The 21,149-nt window shown below is 38.7% G+C and overlaps 1 protein-coding gene across 2 annotated transcripts in view; it reads left to right on the top strand.

Annotated features, from left to right (window-relative positions):
• LOC145684748 (uncharacterized) overlaps positions 1-21,149 on the top strand; it is a 1,464,901-nt gene that overhangs the window by 179,845 nt on the left and 1,263,907 nt on the right. For both annotated transcript variants that reach the window (XM_081757122.1, XM_081757121.1), the window contains exon 3: positions 12,664-12,803. In XM_081757122.1, coding sequence (XP_081613248.1) covers positions 12,664-12,803 — 140 coding nt within the window. The remainder of the gene's footprint in view (positions 1-12,663; positions 12,804-21,149) is intronic.

Raw genomic sequence — 21,149 nt, 5'->3', positions numbered from 1 at the left:
GAAGTTGAAGGAACACTGCTTCCTTGTCCTTCAACGGTGTCTCTTTAAAAATTGTCATTTAATGAATGAGGTACCGATGGCATAAGGTCTCTATCTGCAATTTTGAATGGATCTAGTGGGTAAATTCCTGTTGATTCGAATGCACTCACACCAGTATCAACACACGCAGCTTTAGACCAAGCTTTGTTGAGATGATGTCCAAAGTGGATTTTTGAAATTGGTTTTCCTGGATGAGCATATACAAACAGCTTACATGCATCATTGTAATACTGCTTAAGGGGTTTTAAAAAAATGCAACGCCTAGGGGCTGCATTTTGTGCATAGCATATGGAGGAAGGCAAATCATATGAATAACATTTTCCAATGCATGTTCAAGAACATGCACATCCTTGCAGTAGACCCCATTACCGCCTAACACAAACAAAATTGGTCCTTCTGGTTTGTGAGAGGCTAGGTGATCCAGAAATTTGGGGAAAATGTCGGATGTCATGTAGCCTGTCTCTGACATTCGTACCTTTGTTCCTAGTAGAAATTATTCCTTCTTTCTCATCCCTTTCATAATAATAAATGGTGGTGAGAATTGTCCAGTGGCTGATACACAAGCTGCAAGAGTAACAGTTTTCCCCTTCTCTGCATTTGTTTGAGAATGAACGTCCTTCTTTCCCCTTACTGATATTACCTTTCCTGGTTTATAAACAAGCTGGAACCCTGACTCGTCACAATTGAAGATGTTACCTGGTTTCATCCACAAATGTAAATCATCGTAGCACTTACTTAATTGCGAGAAGAATTTACCAACATTTTCCTTTGTTATTGCTTTGGCTCGAGTGAATGACAAAGCTTCGGCTTTCCGTACACTAAGTTTTGGATGTCTAGACAGGAATGAATGAACCCACTCATATACTGCCATTTGAGCGATTTTGTTAAATCGGTGTGGTATCTTATGTTTATCTGCGAACTGATAGGCTACGTGACGTAAATCATTAATCGTTAACTCATAGCCACATGAATCTAATGGACAAAGACGTTCCTCAAGTACCTTCTCTTGTTCAATTGTGAAGGTCATGTGTCCTCCTAATATTCGACACGAATATCCAGAGCGTATTTTGTCTCTCATTGTGTTCCTGGGAACATCGTATGCACGAGCAGCAGTAGCCAAAGGCATACCATTTTTCACTGCGTCGATAGCAGCACTCATTGTCTCAACAGCCCACTGGAATTTCGATGATTTTTCCCGATTTTCCTATGTCGGAGTTCCCCGTAGTAGCACGTCTGCAATTTAGTACATTATAAGTAAAGTTAGCAAAACTGCACGGGCAAATGATTTGTACCCCATTACTCAGCATGGAGCTTGTACCACCACACAATGCTCAATAAACAAAAACTCGCAATGATCTGGATATTACTACTTACCTTTCAGTATCACAATTTTATAATACACACATATTTCCGGATGCATGAACTCACCTCTGCTCTTTTTGTTTCCTCTTCTATCCCAGTAAATTCAACTGTAATGGCGAGACTTTCCACAACACGTCTTAAAGCTTTCCTGCATCTTTTCTGCATCTTTTATTGTCCTTCAACTAAAAGTTACAGTGTTGCTAACTATCAAGTGTCGGAGTTCCCCAGATGTCGGAGTTACCCACAATTACCTTAATGAATTAAAACAATAAAAGTATTTAAATCAGTTGTAAAATCTTTCAATATTTCATGGTAAATGACAAGGGCGCTGATCCTGGCCCCCCTTTCAAAGCTCATGTGGGCCCCATGTATTTTTATGAATATGTATTTTTAATTATTATGTGTATTGTTGTATGTATTTTTTAATGAATGGACCCCCAAATTTACAGAGAAATCGGCGCCGTTGGTGACTGGCAAAAAATAGAATGTACGGTGTATTTCGTAAATATATTGATATCACGAGTTATATTGTGGTTACCACAGTCGTTGTGTAAAAAATGTTCTTATGCTTTGTGTCTACATCCGTTGACAGTGTGGGCATTAGAAGCACTGGCACAAATGGCACGGGTGGATGAGGGAGACGTGTCCCCTCCAATCTTGGAACTGATGGATTGTGCCCTCATTATTCCGCTTTGAAATGTGTGTTTTTGGGGAGAAATGTGATGAATTGTGTCTTATTGCCACAAAGAAAAATTAGATGAAATTGATATTTCCCCAGAATAAGCATCAAATCTGCCCGCCTCACAATGCTGAAGACAACTCTGCTCCCCTGATCCTCCACAGTATTGTTTTTCAACATCATAAATATTTTCAACATCGCTTTATGAGAACGGTCTTACCCTCATAAGCAAACATGTGTTTTTAGGTTGTGCGGAGAAGCAGTGTTGGGGCTACAGCCTCTTCCACGAAAAGTAAATATTGTCGTAGAAGTACGGGAAGGAGTGGATCGAAGGGATTGAAATTGTGTGTAGATATTGTATATGTAAAATAAGGCAATTCGTTTTTCCCAATTGTCCCCATGTAATCTATTTCGTAAATATATTGATATCACGAGTTATATTATAGTTACCACAGTCGTTGTGTAAAAAATATTCTTGACGCTTCGTTTCTATATCTGTTGACAGTGTGAAAATTACAAGGGTGATGAGAAGGAAATCCTCTTTGGTAATACTGGATGTTACTATAACCAAAGGAGATTATCACCTATTCCCCTTCTATTAAGCGGCGAAAATCTGTCTCCAATATTGGGGGAAGGGCCGGACGGCTAAGACCGTTCTCATAAAGCGATGTTGAAAATATTTATGATGTTCAAAAACAATACTGTGGAGGATCAGGGGAGCACAGTTGTCTTCAACATTGTGAGGCGGACAGATTTGATATTTATTCTGGGGGAATATCAATTTCGTCTCATTTTTCTTTGTGGCAATCGGACACAATTCATCACATTTCTCCCCAAAAAACACATTTTAAATCGGATTATTGGGGACACAATTCCTCAGTTTGAAGATTGGAGGGGACATGTCCCCCTCATTCCCCCGTGCCATTTGTGCCAGTGCTACTGATACACACACTGTCAACAGATGTAGACACGAAGCATAAGAACATTTTTTACACAACGACAGTAGTAATCACAATATAACTCGTGATATCAATATATTTACGAAATAGATTATATTTTTTTGCCAGTTACCAACGGCGCCGATTTCCCTGTAAATTTGGGGGGCCCAATCATTAAAAAAATGCATACAACAATACATATAATAATAAAAAATACATATTCATAAAAAAAACATGGGTGGGGGACAGGATCAGCGCCCGTGCCAGTTACCATGAAATATTGAAAGATTTTACAACTGATGTGAATATTTTTATTCCTTTAATTCATTATAAACATATGGAGAATTAACATTTTACTTGTAGCTACAAGTGACTACTTTATTGGTTGAAGCAAAGAAATAAATAAAATAAAAAACGACTCCCGCGAGAATCGAACCCGTAATCCTTAGAACGTGAGTCATAAACGCTTCTGACTCTGCCACGCCGCCACTTAAAAAATTTCCGCAACGCACGACATATGCGTCGAGTCGAAAATTTTAATACGCTTTTTCTATGCTATATTAGGCTATTGCGCTCTCCCAGTTTGTAATATGAACACTTTAAAGTTCAAAATCACCTTACAAAATTTGGCCCCGATGTTAATTTACCAAAGTCTGCTTTCTCCTTGTAAGTGAAAAAAGAACTTCAGGCAACTTTGGATATTGATATTTGTAATTGCAATAATAGGAAAATATGGAGATACTTTCGCTGTAAAAAATGGTCTGTTGCATTATATTTTTGTTTTTTAATTTAAATTTTAAGTCTCTCAAGTACAGTATTTTATCACGACAGAGATCAGTGTGTTTCGTCGTTATCGTCAACGTGTGCAATTTGCTGCATAAACAAGTGTTTTTGACTATTACTTAAGAAAGAACTCTTAGCGTAGTGGCGTGAACATTCCTTACGTAATTCAAGGGTACCTAGTTTGATTCTCGGTGCGATAAGTTGTTTTTATGAACTACAATATGCGTACTTCTGGTGTGTAATAAAATGAAAAATGCTCAATTTCTTTCGGTGTTACGAGTTAGAGTGGAGACAGCTTTCTTCACAGGGGAAATACTAGCAAAATGACGTCACATGTCTGTCTACAACCTTGATTCGTACTGTGGTGGAAAACGTAACGTCTCTAGTAAACAATCCATGAATACGTTCAGGAGAATATTGTTCAGGAGCTGACATCTTTCTCACCTTTCGTTTCCTTTCGGATACTAATAGCTCTTATTCTTTCTCTATCACTATCTCTTATCCTTTCCTTTTCTTTTCCTATCAACTTCAGCACACTTATTTTTATATTGCAATAGGACCTAATATTTAGGTCTTAAACTTTCAGTAATAATAATAATAATAATAATAATAATAATAATAATAATAATAATAATAATAATAATAATAATAATTACATTAAAATTTTTAAAGTTGCCTAAAATCAGACAAAACTTACAGATAAATCGGGATTTCGGGAGGGCGTCTGGACCTCCAAGACAAACCGCTGCAACTACGAAAATTTTAAACCAAAGCGTTGTTTTTTTTTTTTTTTTTTTCAGAAACGAGATGAGAAATTCCTCTTCTTGTAAGCAACACTAAACAAAACCGAAATATTCATCCCAAATGATACATTTCTGGTTGTAATGTTATGCCCTGAGCGATTATAAGCTCCTAACTTTTAATCTCCTATGAGATTATTATTATTATTATTATTATTATTATTATTATTATTATTATTATTATTGTTGTTTTTATTATTATTATTATTACTATTATTATTATTATTATTATTATTATTAATATTATTATTATTATTATTATTATTATTCGTGAAGATTTGATAGTTCAAGTATTGAAACATCCGAGTATTCAAATATCAGAAGAAAATAAAACGTGTGTCATTGTCGATCAATCACCACCAATAATTCTAAAGTAAAAAAAATGTACTGGTCGTTCGTGGATCCGATTCGATTCTACTACAATCAGATCACGGGCGTCGTTAGCGGGAGGGTCGAGGGTTCGCGTTCCCCCTAGAATGAATTCTGAATGAATTGTATATAGTGTTGCCACGAGACGAGACGAAACAAGACTTCAAGCTATCTCGTCTCGTCTTGTGTCTCGTCTCGAAAAAATGTGCTCGTCTCGTCTCGAGAGGTTCTGTCCCGTCTCGTCTCGTCTCGTTTGTCTCGTAAAAATATAGCAGCATACCATGGGAACGAAAATAAAATGTAGCAGCCTGCACCATGCTAATCAAGATACAACTAAGTTGCAAGTATTACCCAGAACACACAAGACAAGAAATGTCACGGTAGCTACACCGTGAAGCCTTCACCTCTAGTGTATGTGGTAGTCGGTTCGATCTCGCTCAGTGCCATGTGAGCTTTGTGATGGACAAACATTGAATGTGTGTGGGGACCGCGGTGGCTCAGTGGTAGAGCGTTCACCTCTGGTGCTTGGGGTCTCGGGTTCGATCAAGTGAACTTTGTGGTGGACAAACACCGTGTACGTGGGTTTTCTCGGGGTTCTCCCATTTCCTCCCACTTTTTCCATTCCACCATTTCATTCATTACTCATCATCACTGTCTCCTTTAGCCTAACCGGCATAACTGTGGGACGTAAAACTCAAGATTTCATTTCATTTTTCGAATGTGTGTGTTTTCTCGAAGTTGTCTAGTATCCTACCACTTTCTTCATTCCACTAATTTTCCCATCATCATCTTTTCGGCCAAAGTTTCCTAAAGGTCTTAAAAATAAATTTAAATAGCTCACAAGGCAAGGACAAATAGTTTACAAGATAGTATATCTCTGCTGTTAGTTGTCTGAGGCTTCTCAACCCTGGCTTTTTTTCTTCTTTTTTACATTCTGAAACATTGAAATTCGTTTCACCAGTTTCAATACACGAATATACAGTAAATTGCTCATAGGTACGTCGAAGATGAAGACATTAATGTCAAATAATGTTTACACAAGCAAAGTTCGATGTAAAGGTGTCACCATCCCCGACACTATCGTATACTATCAGCCCACTTGCTTTATTGTGTCTGTATATATATATATATATATATATATATATATATATATATATATATATATATCGAGAGAGAGAGAGATGGAAAGATATATAGATAAATAGAGAGATAGATATGTGTGTACACTTTGATTTAATATATTCCAGCCTTCAGGTTTCACAGTGTTAACCCATAACAATCCAAAAACTACTTTCCATTTCAGCATGTTTAGATTTGTTGCAATTATTATTTTTTTTTTTAAAAAAAAGCTCGGAACCAAATAATTTTATTGAGTAATGGAAAGTATTTGATTGAAATTTTATATGTTACTGCACAGTAAGCTCTGCTTAAAGTGCCATAGTAATGGGAGCTGAACGACACATCGGACGAAAGAATGCTTGGGGCCAGTCTTCACCTCCATGGTTCAAATCTGTTCCCGTAACCGCGGGGTATGTGCTACTATGTGGTGGTTGCCCCGTTTGTGTAACAAACTCATGACAGTACACCCAGATTAGCTAGTGGCTAAAAAAAAAGATGATTTTTGGTTGGCCATATTGGATTAAAGTTTCTTATATTGTCGTGATCTATTCGCAATCATACAACGTACATCTTCATACCAAGCCGAGCGGTCTGCGGCGATATATTATGGCTTGAAGGCTCCGGGTTGAGTTCTGGAAGGGTCATGTGTATGGATTTCAACAGCATTTGTTTTTTCGTATTGTGTCAGGGGGCGAAATAGTATGGGATAAAAGGATTTCAGTCTGAAAAAATTGGAGAGAATATCCTCCCCAGGATACTTTCTTGGGAGTAAAGAATTAGTAAAAGTATAGGATATACATTTTATAGCGGGTTTAAAAATATGGTTTGGGTATCCTATTTCTTTTCTGTTAATTATGTTCTCCAATGTTCGAATTTTGATCATTCTCAAGATATTTTCTGCTTTCAACGGAGTTCCATGAATATTATACCAAATGTTCTTTAAACTTATCAAGTTCGAGAGGTTTTATATGCCTGTAAGAAACAATTTCTGAAGATCATTCAGGTCCTAATGAATATTATTCACTAGGAAAGGGAAGTATTCCCCTCGTCTCAACATGGAAGCAGAGGGCAATTTCGCACTCTGGTCAGATCAAACATTTCCGCGTAACAAAACGAAGGTCCCGCTGTAAAAGCTCTTCACCTAAAGTGTTATTGTTAGTATCATACATTTGCTGAAAGCAAACAATTTGAAGGGTTCGTCGATAATATCTTTGCTTTCTTTGTCCTTCGCCCGCCTTCCAAACGAAGAGGTGAATTTTACAACATGACTGCTGTATAATAAGCGAGCGATTGGTAAAATGGTAAAAGTATGTTTGTATGTGTATATATACAGGTGTGTGTGTGTGTGTGAGAGAGAGAGAGAGAGAGAGAGAAGACAAAATTTTAGTTGCAAGATGACATACTTCAATTGCCGTCTTCGGTTCATATAGCAAAAAGAATACCGCCACCAGAGAATAAAGACAAGTGTAGTCTATTTTGTTCTCTTACGCCATCTCACCCAGAACTTTCAACTACAGCCTGTAATGAGTGTAGACCTTACCCAGTTTTCAAATTGAATAGATGGTGGTGGTAGTTGGGTTTCTTGACCTTGTAAAAATCTTCCCTGTCTTTGATTTTGTTTGTCATCATTCCAGCCAGAAATAAAAAAATTAGAATTCCTCAGTTTACAGCAAGGGGAATTGGGGACAAGACATTAAGGATGATATTCCTGGTAGCTCATGTATCACGATTGTTTCATTCAATAGACAGAGGACACTTTTCTATGAAGGCCTTTCAACATGTTTTCTCACAAAGGGGATTTTCCTTTTGCAGTCTATATGACCACTGGCAATTTCAATCTTGGTCATTCCCGCCAGCGTTTTCATTTTCGAGACACGAGACGAGACGATACATTTCACAGGACGTCCCGTCTCGTCTCGTTTTCGAGACGGGACAAGTAGTATGTCTCGTTTCGTGTCTCGTCTAAAAGGGTTCTGTCCCGTCTCGTGTCTTGTCTCGTAACAACACTAATTGTATACCATGACTTCTGTAAATAACTTACAAAAAACATTGACCAGCTTTCAACTGAGCAAAAACTTGCAATTAAGGCTTAGACAAAACAAGCAAAGGGCAATTCAGGAGAGTGTTCGAAAAAAAATCCAGTATAAATTTACAGGATATCTTACGGCAGTAGTGTTGTTTGCACCAGATACATTTCCTCAATTTATTTTAAATTTTCCTGGATAAACGGTGAATAAAGTATGTTCAATGTATATACATTTTTTATAACACTAATCTCTGCTACCAACTCGGTTCAGTCAACGCTGAAGAGGAATTCGGATCTCTGTCAAGGACTGAGTTTGCTAGAATAAATCGTTCGCAATAATCTAAAAAAAAAAAAAAAAAAAATAGTGAATCTACAAAGCTTCTGAAATTGATATTAACTGTACCTATGGCGTCAGCAAAAGACGAAAAGTTTTTTTTTTCCACATGGGAAAAAAATTGACACTTTCAAGGAATTGAATGTCCCAAGAAAGGTTATCACGATTGGTTATGCTTTCCATGAAAAAAGACCTGACAATAAGAATAGCAGAGTTCAACCAGCATGTATTAGACAGATTTGCTCCAATCAAAGAGAGAAGAATGAACTTACTAATTAATTAAGGTGATTAATCGGATAAATTGTTCTGAGTTTTTTATTTTTTAAAAGCAGAATTTTACTTAATTTAACATGTCACATATCATTTGCATCTAAAGTTATGCTCATTAGTCAATGAGTCAACTTTATGTCTTCTGTCTCCTATTGTTCGTACTGCAACACCTGACACCACAATCCACCGGCCGCCACTATCCGACCCCCAAAGATTTAAAAAACTAACGACGCCAGTGTTCAGATTACTGGTCTAGCGCTTTGACCACTTAACCACGATTACTACGCAGTAATTGATTTGTCTTTAGTTTGTTTACAAGTATAATACAAGCGCCGTATTTGATTCAAAATAAAGGAGTTTTGTATTTTGTTTTTAAAAAATCTGTAATGTTGATAGTTTAGTGAATACAGTGGTATGATGCCCTCTGATCCTGTGTTTTGCCAATCAATATGACTGACTACTGTTTTGAGCGAACAGTAAACGCTCTTTATTTAGGCCAGCCGGAAGAGGTAAAGCTTTAGATGTGTGGTTAGAGTTGTAGCTTTTCTAATCTGGTGGCCCGGGTTTGATTCCCGCTTTCGCCGTTTAACCTTTTTAAAGTGTTTCATTTACAAGGCTGAGCTCCAGTTAGATGCTGCTAAATGAAAGATAATCTCCAGTGGAGAAATTCAGTGATGATGTAACCCTGAAAATAAAGGAAAGAAAATGAATGGAGAAACCGAGTTACAGAGTTAAATCTGTGAATGGTTCTGTATTTGATATTATCCGTTAATTTCGTGCATTTTTAAGTTGTTTATTGACACTATATTATCCCCTTTTCTCCTTGTGTCTCAATGTGTAAAATTGCACAAATATTATACAAATCATGAACCCTTATTGTAACCTAACGGAAATACGTTAATAAGGAGTAAGTTCTCCAACTCGTTTGAGTGTTATCGAACTTTTCTTTTTTAATATTTACAAATAAATTGCAAGTAGTTAGTATTTACAAAAAATATTTAATGAATAATGAAATCAACAATTTCTTCTTTCGAAGTAGTATTACGTATGAATCTGCACCGCTGGAACTTAAGAGTTCACGCCCTGTTGGATCCCCAAAATTTTCATTGGGGGTTGGATTCTTCCCCCCAAACGATCCATCCATACTTTTAATTGATTTGCAGGTATTACTAGCGCTAAACTCGGCGCAAGGCTTTGGGTTAGTTAAAAGAAGATAACCTACCATATAATATACCACATATTCTATCCGTATATTATTTGATACGCGGATATGTATAGTTATATGACCTAAGTAAACTTGTTTGTATAATCCTCATTTGATTAATTATAAGTTTAACTAAGTCCCCCGGCTGTTATCTTCTCTTCGGTGTCTCTGGTATCCGCATATTTTTTCAAGTGGTCGTGTATAATTTTATGTGTGTATCATACAAACTAGAAGTGCTGTGATTTGAAGTATCCAAATACTCCCTTTTGTCATTTTGTCAGTCAGCGTTTCGCTCCACTTCTGCACTAAAATACTCTTTACGATTTTTGCTTTTAACAGGTGAGAACAACTTCACCCACTACTACCAGGCGTAATTAATCTTGGAGCAGGCGGAAGTTGGGTTCCCTATCTCGCGGATTTTGTATGTCAGGAATTTGTGTGGCCCACTGTACATTTACTTTTTGACAGACAGTACCACAAAGCTAATTTGTTGACAATTTATTCGTCGTAAGTTTGATTATGCCTCTTACAGTTTAAACTGAGTGTAATTCAATATTTTATAGTCAGACGGTTCAATAGCTAGTACAGTAACATAATTTAAGCCTGTCTCTGTAATCGTAAAATTATAACATACTTTACTCTATCAAACTTACCTAAGTGAGTCATGGGTGCTTTAATCAAAACTTTAACGCCAAGAGGAACATTTATACATATTTCTGGGTATTTCCGGCATCTATGGTCAGATGGCATTTTCTCGGTGATCACTCTATGCGGGGGAAAAGGGACGAAGAAAATGCCGAAGGAAGAAAGTGGTCTGGAACCTGTATGTTAAGTAGCATTATGGCATTTGCATCGTTTGAATGAGGAAAACCTACCTAAGAAAGAGTTTAAATACATGGAGTGAAAGTAGTACTGCCAAAATACTAGAACGTACGTCAACAGTAGGAAATACGCCAAGAAGGAGAATTTCTTCCCTAGGCCAGTTCTATCTATATTCACTTCGCCTCGTCTCGGGTTATCCGCTTCACCCTATTTTTCGTTGCGGGACTGCTTTGTACAACTTATCAACGACAATCTTTTCTACATACAATTACATTGAAACCCTTCCTGAATAACTCAATGACAACAGCTTTGTTCTAGTTTCTGACTTGGAGTATAAGCTATTGACGATGATATGTGTCTACTTATCTACTCAAAATGGAAGATTCTGCTGCCAACTGTGATTACTAAAATTCAGAAAAAACTTGATTACATATATCAATTAACTGCTGCTTTCATCAATGACTCTACTAACAAAATGCAAACAATTGCTGTGTTGCCAGCTCTAATTTTCCATAACATTACTCACGCCCCATTGATTGCTTCACCCCCAGTGGCTCTAGTCTGTATTCGAAAACACTGCATTACTTTTCGTATGAGAAGACGAAAAAATATGACATTTTATTTGAAATAGTGAAGTCTTTAGCCGAAGTAAGGAATAGCTGAAGTAAGAAATGTTATACAGAGAGTCAAACATGTTCATTCGGGTCGAGTACTGGACATCATTAATCCCTACCAAATATTATCAGTAATGTTTTGGAGCTGATATTTAGGCTGCTAGTGAGTCATTAGATCTGTCCAGGTCGCATGTAGTTTCGGATCTCCTGTTTGTCTCGGTCACCGGCTTTGGGTCACTAGGTCAGACCGAATCTCAGATAAAAGATTATAATAGGGTAATTCTGATAAAATTCAAGACCGAAGTGACATGTTCCATCACTGAAACGGAGAGCAGTGTTTATTGTTGGGAGTTAATAATATCCATGTTGCTGTAGCACTATTACGTGAAAGATACGGGGCATTTTAGCACAAATTTGAACCAAACATTGGATGAATGTACCATCTGTCAAAAGAGTGTTCTGCCTGGATGAAAAGGCAGCATGTAGAACGTTCTTATAGCCCGTCGAGGATACTTTGTGTCCATAGAATAAAGGCTCGTTTTTTCCTAGTTTTTTTGTTAGATTTCGAAATCAAACCGATCACTTAACAGAAAATGTAGAATTTGATACATATCATAGGTATTCTCACATTATTGACAAGCCACTTTTGCAACAGAGAAGCTTTCATATTTCACGTTCTTCAGCCAACGTCCTTCTCCTTAAGTATGATTTTTCTGTTCTGATAACGTCAGTCAAATGTAGTCTATTTCGTGCCATCCTTCTCTTTCCTGTCATCACATGTCTATCAGATTTCTCGTGATACAGTTCCTTCTTACCGAATGTCCGAACCACTTTTTCTTCCTCCTCTCGATTACATCTAAAATTGTTGTTTTCTTTTGCATCATGTCCAACACTTTAATTCTTCTAGAGCTCGACTCAGCTAATTGTCTTCATTCTTCTTCACATGACATTTACAAAACTTCTAGTCTTTCTAAATTTCTTTTGCGTAATGTCAATGTTTCTGCCCCACACATCTAAGAAGAACAAAATATAAAATTTCTTAACGAACACCATCCAATCCTAACATGCTACAGAAAGAAAACCTTGTGTTTTCTTTGAAACTCAGAATGTATTAAATTTGAGAATGATTAACAATATATCACTAAAGTGATATCATACTTACCTAATGCTAAGAGGATTTGTTATCAGGTAATATACTCTAAATAATAGCAGTTGTAATAATAGTAGTAATGACATAATAGCAAATCTTGCTAAAGTGGAAAAGATGAAGAATGTGAAACAGAATACTTATCTTTTTCTTTCAGTGAAGACTTAATTCAACACTTCATGTCCCAAACCACACTGATATCTGGCCAAGCTCGTTGTAAATTTTCGTTGTATATTTCGTCTGTATTGATGTACGGTACAACAGTTGTCTACGATCGGCAAGTAAAATGCTTTCTAGGTAAGTATTGTAGTTTTGTCTAGAAAATAGAAAATATTATAGAAAGTACCAATAGTAAATAGTATATTAGAACTTCTTGGTTTATGGAACGAAACATCAAAATATTGATTCGGAATACACATTTGCCAAGAAATGTTTCTTTCATTCTTTCGAGAATAAACTTGGATACTTACCTTTTAAAACAGCGAAAGTACATACAGTAAGAACTCAATTTCCATGCTATCTAATTGGGGGGAAACGATGCCGTATACAACAAGCCCAGGTGAAATGTCAATTTAGTGTCTTCATTAAAAAGCAGAGAAAAATGTTTACGAAAGAATTTAATCGTAAAAGAAAGTTTCTACTGGAATCAAACAATTGTGTTGATTGAACACTTATACCGTAATTATGTACCTTATTGGAATGTTATTGATATTACTGTATTATTCGAAGAATTGTAGGACCTTACAAGAGTCAATCTACAATCACGTGGATTAATACCATTGTAATACTTATGAGTTTAATAATCGTCGAAAAGTACATTAATTAGAGCACAATAGGAATGTAGTTGAATACAATGGCAGGCACGAGGGCAGACCCAGACATAACACTACTAACGTTCATCTTCAACATTATTATTTGGAGTGTGCAGCACATTTTCACCTTCCTCCTGAATGCACTTTGCAGTGCGCCTCAGGACATGCATTGTTGCCCGATGTAAGTCTGCTCGTCGCTCTTTGACCGTATTGAATGCCTGTTGAATATGCTGGAGTAAGTCTTCTCGTGAGTTGGCCCTCCGTCTGTACACAATGTCCTTCAACCACCCCCACAAGCAAAAATCCAAATGTTTAAGATCCGGGGAGCGGAGTGGCCAGTGAATCAGCGACCTGCGTCCTCCGCGACCTATCCAACGATTAGGAAACTTGGAGATAAGATAGTGACATACACGTCGTGTGACATGAGAGGGAGTCCCTTCGTGCTGGAAGTACATAGACACCCGAGTTTCCAAATTCACATCTTGCAGCAGTACCGACAATTTGTGACGCAGGAAATGCATAGAACAGTCACCAGTCAAACGCTGGAGCAACAAAAAGGGACCGATTATCTGATCACAAAGAATCCCCGCCCAAACGTTGACAGAAAATCGTTCCTGATATTGTCTAACAGTGATTACTCTCGGATGTTCGTAACTCAAACAATGCCAGTTGCGGGTGTTGTTTATCCCATTCTATGTGAAAGTGGCCTCATCATTGAACAAAATGAATGGCAAAATATTCGGATGCTCCTGTATCCATTGAGAAAAAGCAAAACGTAGTTCTCTGTTTCCTGGATGGATATGTTGCACTCTTTGAATGTGGAACTAATACAGCCCCTCTTCTCGAAGCACATCATATACATAAGTACGTGAAAGTTAATATTGAGTAGCAAGTCTCCTAACGCTGGTTGTTGGACGTTGCGTTGCAGCCTCTATAACGTTGTCTTCTTGCTCAGAGGTGTATTTTGAAGGTCATTCCGACGTTAAGTTCACGCTGGGACGCTCACCAGTTTCACTCAGTTTAGTATACACGTTTGTGAAGACGCGTGCACTTGGGACTCTGCGGCCAGGAAATCTACGCCTGTATTCATCCACAGCACCTTTCGCATTACCATCAGAAAACCCGTAGAGATACTTTATATCTGCATATTCCGCGTGTGTGTATTCGAGCGGCATTCTAGTACTACACCGTCTTCAAAGTCACCGCACCAACTTCGTTGGCAGTCTAAAAACACGCACTGTACTGCAGTTACTAACAGTCTCGACACTCCATCTATCACATAAATCCATGACACAAAATAGCAAAGGGAATTTGAAGCTGGTGAGTTTCTTTTTGTCCGTCATTCCGGTTAAAGGGTTGTGCCCTTTCTTCGGGTAAGTGCATTAATTTGACTGATTGAATTGAAGGAAATGTAGGTGGTCTAAGAGGTTTCTTATATATCATTTATTTATTCATCATATTAATATAATCATAGACATGCATACATATAAAGGGAAACACATACATAAATGATAATATTTTAGGTGCTATAAGTGAATATGATAAAATTGTCAGATATTACATGAACACAAAGCATGGAGGTTTCTGAGGACTCAAAAATAAAGGTGCAAATGTAATTAATGGAATGGATGAAATGAAGTGCTATGGACGTCACATCACTGGGTTATGTTAGTTCAGACGAATGAAGTTATCTTCTGTTCCTGGGGCGATTCAGGAACTGATGAGGACGAAGAAGGCCCTTGTTAATAGGTACTTACTGTGCGTATGATGGATAGGTATGAGATGAAAGTTCATGCGGGCGATAAACTGCAAAGATTTCGCGGTCCAGCATATCGTTATCTAATTGTAAATGATAGAGTGTCATGAAGTGCTGAAGAGGAGTGTCAACGTAATGAGGCGGTGCATCATTATCCCGGTCGTAGCGGAGAATTTCAAGCATCAGGGGATGGTGCTGAGCAATTCGTTTGCAGATATAACGTATACGAAGTTGTTCAAGATGATTTAGTAATGGCGGAAAGTCGATCATCTCATAAAGGAATCTCGTTGGATGCGGCAGTCTGATACGATATGCTAGGCGTAGAGCATGGCGCTCGAGAATAGCAAGTTTTTGGTAGAATTTTAACGGTGCAGATATCCAAGCTGTATGTCCGTACGTTAACGTACTCCGCATGAATGTTTTATATGTATTAATTACGGTACGTGCTCGTAGTCCCCAAGTTGTGCCAACTAGCCGTTTCAGAAGATTAAGTCGGTTTTGTGCTTGGCTTATGAGTTTGGTAAGATGTGGAGTCCACGTAAGATGAGTATCAAAAATGACACCGAGATACGTAATAGTAGTTGACACGGGAACAGGCGTAAGATCAACCTGAAGGCGAAGTAAATTCGGATTTCGATGGACTCGAGAGCGGCGTCTACGTGGCAACAAAACTTTGGCTTGTGTTTTGGAAGAGTTAATGTTCAACCTCCATATATGACACCAACGCATGAATGCATCAATAGCTGTTTGCATGGTTTTATTAAGAGATCGTACTGTGCGGGCAGTTGTGAGAAATGCAGTGTCGTCCGCAAACTGGAATAATGTGGTGGTGTTAGGAACGACTACATCGGCGACGTACAATAAGTATAATACAGGCGACAGAGATGAGCCTTGCGGTACTCCAGAGTGTAAGAAGATGGGATGGGATATCGTTCCATTGATCGAGATATAAGCTAGTCGCCCTATTAAGAAGGAGTGTATGAATCGGATGTACGAGGTTGGTAGATGATAATTACGAAGTTTGTATAATAAACCAGGGTGCCAAACCTTGTCAAAAGCTTTTTCTAGATCAAACGTTACAAGGCAAGAGGGAAAGCCTGTATTAAACTGATTATATATGGCTGTAGTGAGACGGGATAATTGATCTAGAGTGCTAAAATGTGGTCTAAATCCAGCTTGGTGAATTGGAAGAAGGTTATGCGAGTTGAGATGGTCGTGCATGCGTCGTACAAGGATTCGTTCCAAGATTTTGCAGAGACAACTTGTGAGGTGAATAGGACGGTACGATGTGACTTCTGATGGAGGTTTCTTTGGTTTAGGGAAAAGAAGAACTTTGCAGTATTTCCAGTCGGGCGGAAGAAATCCAGTTCGTAGAATAAAGTTATAGATATTGCTAAGAAAAAGGAGAAAAGAATGAGACGCCTGTCTGACGAGAACATATGTAACAGCGTCAAAGCCTGGTGCTGTATTCCGTTTGCCTATAAGTGCATTACTGATAGTTTCGGGGTGAATTGCCATGGTTAGAGGATTATTTGGTTCTAAAGTATGATCAGCACATGGTCGAAAGGAAGTAGAAGCTGCATCGGTATGTCGGTTGATAGCTGATTGTAAGTGGTCTCGTGTATACCAACCGGGTAGTGGGGTAAAGATGCCTTGAAAATAAGAAGCGAATATATTGGCCTTGTCTGTATCCGTAAGGACTGCTTGGTGGTTATGAATGATGGAGTATGGCGTATGAGAAACTCTACCAGTTAGTTGATGAAATTTGCGCCAATATTTTGTAGGATGTGCTTCATTAGCAAGTGTGTTGCAAGTTTCGATCCAGTGACGTTTCTTAAACGCAACGATATAGTTATGAGTTATCCTTAAGTATTGACGATGCAGACAAAGCGCTTCAAGGTTGCCCGTAGTTAGATATTTACGGAAAGCTCTGCGTGAGGCTGTAATAAATGGTAAGTATTGCGGGGGTAGCTTAGGTTTATGTAACTGAACTTCAATTGTTGGAATTGAACGTTGCGCTGCGTCCTGAAGGGCAGTAGTTAGATCAGTTATTGTCCTATCGAGTTCGTATTGTGTGCTAGGCATAGTGAATGAAGTTACTGCAGTGTCTAAGTCGGAACGATATTGCTCCCAATTTGCCCTACGGTAGCAGTAGACCTTCTGAGGAGAGGGTTTAGGCTGAGTGCTAGGAGAACAGTGAAGTTCAACTTTGATGGGAACATGGTCGCTACCTATGGAATCAAGCACAGTTATATGGATGGACTGAGAGAGAGAAGATGAGGTTATGACTACATCAGGAGTAGTGTTACTGATAGGACGCGTAGGTTTCGGTAAATTATGGAATTCAGCTCCTATTTCGTTCCGAACAAAATCTAAAAAGTTGTCCTTGTCACGTGAGCGACTATGAAAATTTAGATCGGCCATGATAATGTAATGCCGGAAATTGGAATCAATGTGGCGGAAGAAATCATAATTAATAGCTCGTCCTGGACGATAGTAAATGGTGACAAGGGTAACTGTGCGGCCTCGAAAATAGACCGTTGTGATGTTGTGTTCGGGAAGGTGAAGTGCAGGTGGAACCGTAACTGCACGAAAAGGAAGATTGTGCCGAATACCAATAGCTGTGCCTACGTAGAGACGTGGGCCTGTTGGAGCGTCGTGGCGAAGTAGATGATACTTTGGTATATAACACGTTAGATATGGTGCAAGGTAAGTCTCATTTAGTGCAAATGCGGCAATTTGTTCTTCCTGAAGGAGCTGGGTGAAGAGTACTTGATGTGTCAACAGAGATCGTATATTAAGAAAAAGTAAGTTGTAACTCATAATGAGAAAAAATATAAGTGAATAGGTTGAATTATCCATAATAAACATAAACCTCAAGTGGTTGGATTTGAAAGTGCACTGTTGGTCCTGAATAAGTTGCATGTAGTTGTAAATTAAACAATAGTTTGGCTGCGTGCATTATTTGGGTTAGAATATGGTTGCAAAGAAATGGATGAATGTTCTGTAATGAAATAGTGAGAAAACGGAGTAGATCTTCTACAGTAACTGGATGACGTAATGAATTTGCTGATGGAGTTGGTGTATCGACCGAACGTATAGGAACAACAAGTTCAGGCTTAGCTGGATCAGGCTGAGGCTTAGCTTTACATTTATAGCTGTACGTTGGGTGACGCTCAGAACAGCGATCACAACGTGGTGGTTCTTGAAGGTTTGGGCAGCTTTTAGTAGGATGTTCGCGGGAACATTAACCACATTTGATGGTGTTTGTGCATTCTGCTGTTGGGTGTGAGTTATACTTTTGACACTTCTCGCATCGAACAGGCATAGGTGCTGGCGTGCGAGATGGCTCGACCTTATATCGGCGTCGATATATATAGGCGCCCTTGGAGAGAAGTTGATCAATCAACTGTTGTTGATCTGTTAGCACTAGAACGAGATAGGTTGGCCCTTGGTTGTTCTTGATCCTAATACAGCGTTTTATAGGTAGCCCTTCTTGATGAAGTTCAGCAAGAATTTCGTCATCAGTAAGATCGGGTTCTACACCACGCATCACTACAGACAACATAGGAGGTCGCCGTGGTGGAGGAGGAGTTTTGTGGGTATTCGGTTGCAAAGTAGAAATCTTTGCTTTCGGCCCAAAAATTTCATACGTTGCCTTGTTACGGACATGCGTGGCGAAATTCGGGTTACTGGATTTCAAAATGATGCCACGGCGTGTTTTAACAATTTCACGAATCTCAGGACGAGGGACATACTTGGTTAATTGCTGGAAAACAGCACGAACAGTGTCATACTTCGGATCATAGTCTGTTAGTAAGAAGTTGTATACAGGTTCTTATCGATGTGGTTGCTGTTGATTATCGGCTAAAGTGGATGTCCAATCCATAGTATGGCTAGCAGTTGGAGGTGTAGTCTGGCTAACGTTGGGAGTAATTCGTTGCTTCTTGGGATCGAGGGTTTGTTCGCCATCAGAGAGAGATCGAGAACGTATCCGATGTCCTTTAGTTATGCAGTCAGCGTAGGTAGATGGAGAAATAGTGTTACGGTCTGAACGAGATGTTCCCGTAACAATACGTGGCTGCGTTTTCTGGCGACCGTTAGACCCGATGTTAAGAGGTAGTGATCCTAAATCATGACCAAGATTCGAAGTTCCGGTATCTTCGCCAAAGTCTGTCATCGTGATGGAAGAGCCGAGGGCCGAAGCCCAAATGACAATGAATAAGATGAAAAGATGTAAGATGAAGTTCAAAAAACAAGACACCCTCCGAAAGTGAAAACTTTCGTCAGACCCCTAAGTGTTGTAATTGTGCTATGCTCGCAAGTACGTATGCTATACTTGGTCCTCGCTGGCACAGTAACTGACACAAGAGAGGTTTCTTGGTAAGGTATGCAAGCTGGTGAGTTTTTTTTTTTGTCCGTCATCCCGGTTAAAGGGTTGTGCCCTTTCTTCGGGTAAGTGCTTCAATTTGATTTATTGATTTGAAGGAAATATAGGTGGTCTAAGAGGTTTCATATTTATTATTTCTTTATTCATTCATTCATTATATTAAGCATGGATTAAGTGAAGTTATTCAGAAAATGAAAAAACACGTACATGAACAGGAATATTTTAAGTGCTACAAATGAACATGTTAGCATTGTCAGGTATTACATTAACACAAAGCATGGAATAAAAGGTAAATTGGACTCAAAAAAAAAATAATAATAAAGGTGCAAATGGAGTTGATGAAATGGATGAAATGAAGTGCTCTAGACGTCACATCACTAGGTTATGTTAGTTTAGACGAATGAAGTTATCTTCTGTTCCTGGGGCGATTCAGGAACTGATGATTGACAGAGGAGGCCCTTGTTAATAGGTTCTTATGGTGCGTATGATGGATAGATATGAGATGAAAATTCATGCGGGCGATAAATTGCAAAGATTTCGGGGTCCAGCATATCGTTATCTAACTGTAAATGATATAGTGTCATGAAGTGCTGAAGAGGAGTATCAACGTAATTGGGCGGTGCATCGTTATCACGGTCGTAGCGGAGGATTTCAAGCGTCAGGGGATGGTGCTGAGCAAATCGTTTGCAGATATAACGTATACGAAGTTGTTCAAGATGATTTAGTAATGGCGGAAAGTCGATCATCTCATAAAGTAATCTCGTTGGATGCGGCAGTCTGATACGATATGCTAGGCGTATAGCATGACGCTCGAGGATAGCAAGTTTTTGGTAGAATTTTAACGGTGCAGATATCCAAGCTGTATGTCCATATGTTAACGTACTCCGCATGAATGTTTTATATGTATTAATTACGGTACGTGCTCGAAGCCCCCAGGTTGTGCCAACTAGTCGTTTCAGGAGATTAAGTCGGTTTTGTGCTTGGCCGACGAGTTTGGTAAGATGTGGAATCCATGTAAGATGAGTGTCAAAAATGACACCGAGATACGTAATAGTGGTTGACACGGGTACAGGCGTAAGATCAACCTGAAGACGAAGTAGATTCGGATTTCGATGTATTCGAGAGCGGCGTCTACGTGGCAAGAAAACTATGGCTTGTGTTTTTGAAGAGTTAATGTTCAACCTCCATATATGACACCAACGCACGAATGCGTCAATAGCTACTTGCATGGTTTTATTAAGAGATCGTACAGTACGGGCAGTTGTGAAAAATGCAGTGTCGTCCGCAAACTGAAATATTGTGGTAGTATTAGGAACGACTAGGTCCGCGACGTACAATAAGTATAATAAAGGAGACAAAGATGAGCCTTGCGGTACCCCAGATTGTAAGAAGATGGGATGAGATAACGTTCCATTGATCGAGATATAAGCTATTCGTCCTATTAAGAAGGAATGTACGAATCGGATGTAAGAGGTTGGTAGAAGGTAGTTACGAAGTTTGTATAGTAAACCAGGGTGCCAAACCTTGTCGAAAGCTTTTTCTAGATCAAAGGTTACAAGGCAAGAAGGATATCCTGTATTAAACTGATTATAAATTTCACTCATTCCTCCTTACCACTACCTCCTTTACGTTACCGACATAACCGTGGGAAACTAAACTTAAAGATTTCATTTTCGGATCAAATT

Source organism: Thermobia domestica, chromosome 5 (genome assembly GCF_964235325.1).
Source record: "Thermobia domestica chromosome 5, izTheDome1.hap1.1, whole genome shotgun sequence".
NCBI lineage: Eukaryota > Metazoa > Arthropoda > Insecta > Zygentoma > Lepismatidae > Thermobia > Thermobia domestica.
The sequence above is the reverse complement of the archived record's forward strand: the minus strand, read 5'-3'. Positions and strand labels throughout refer to the sequence as shown.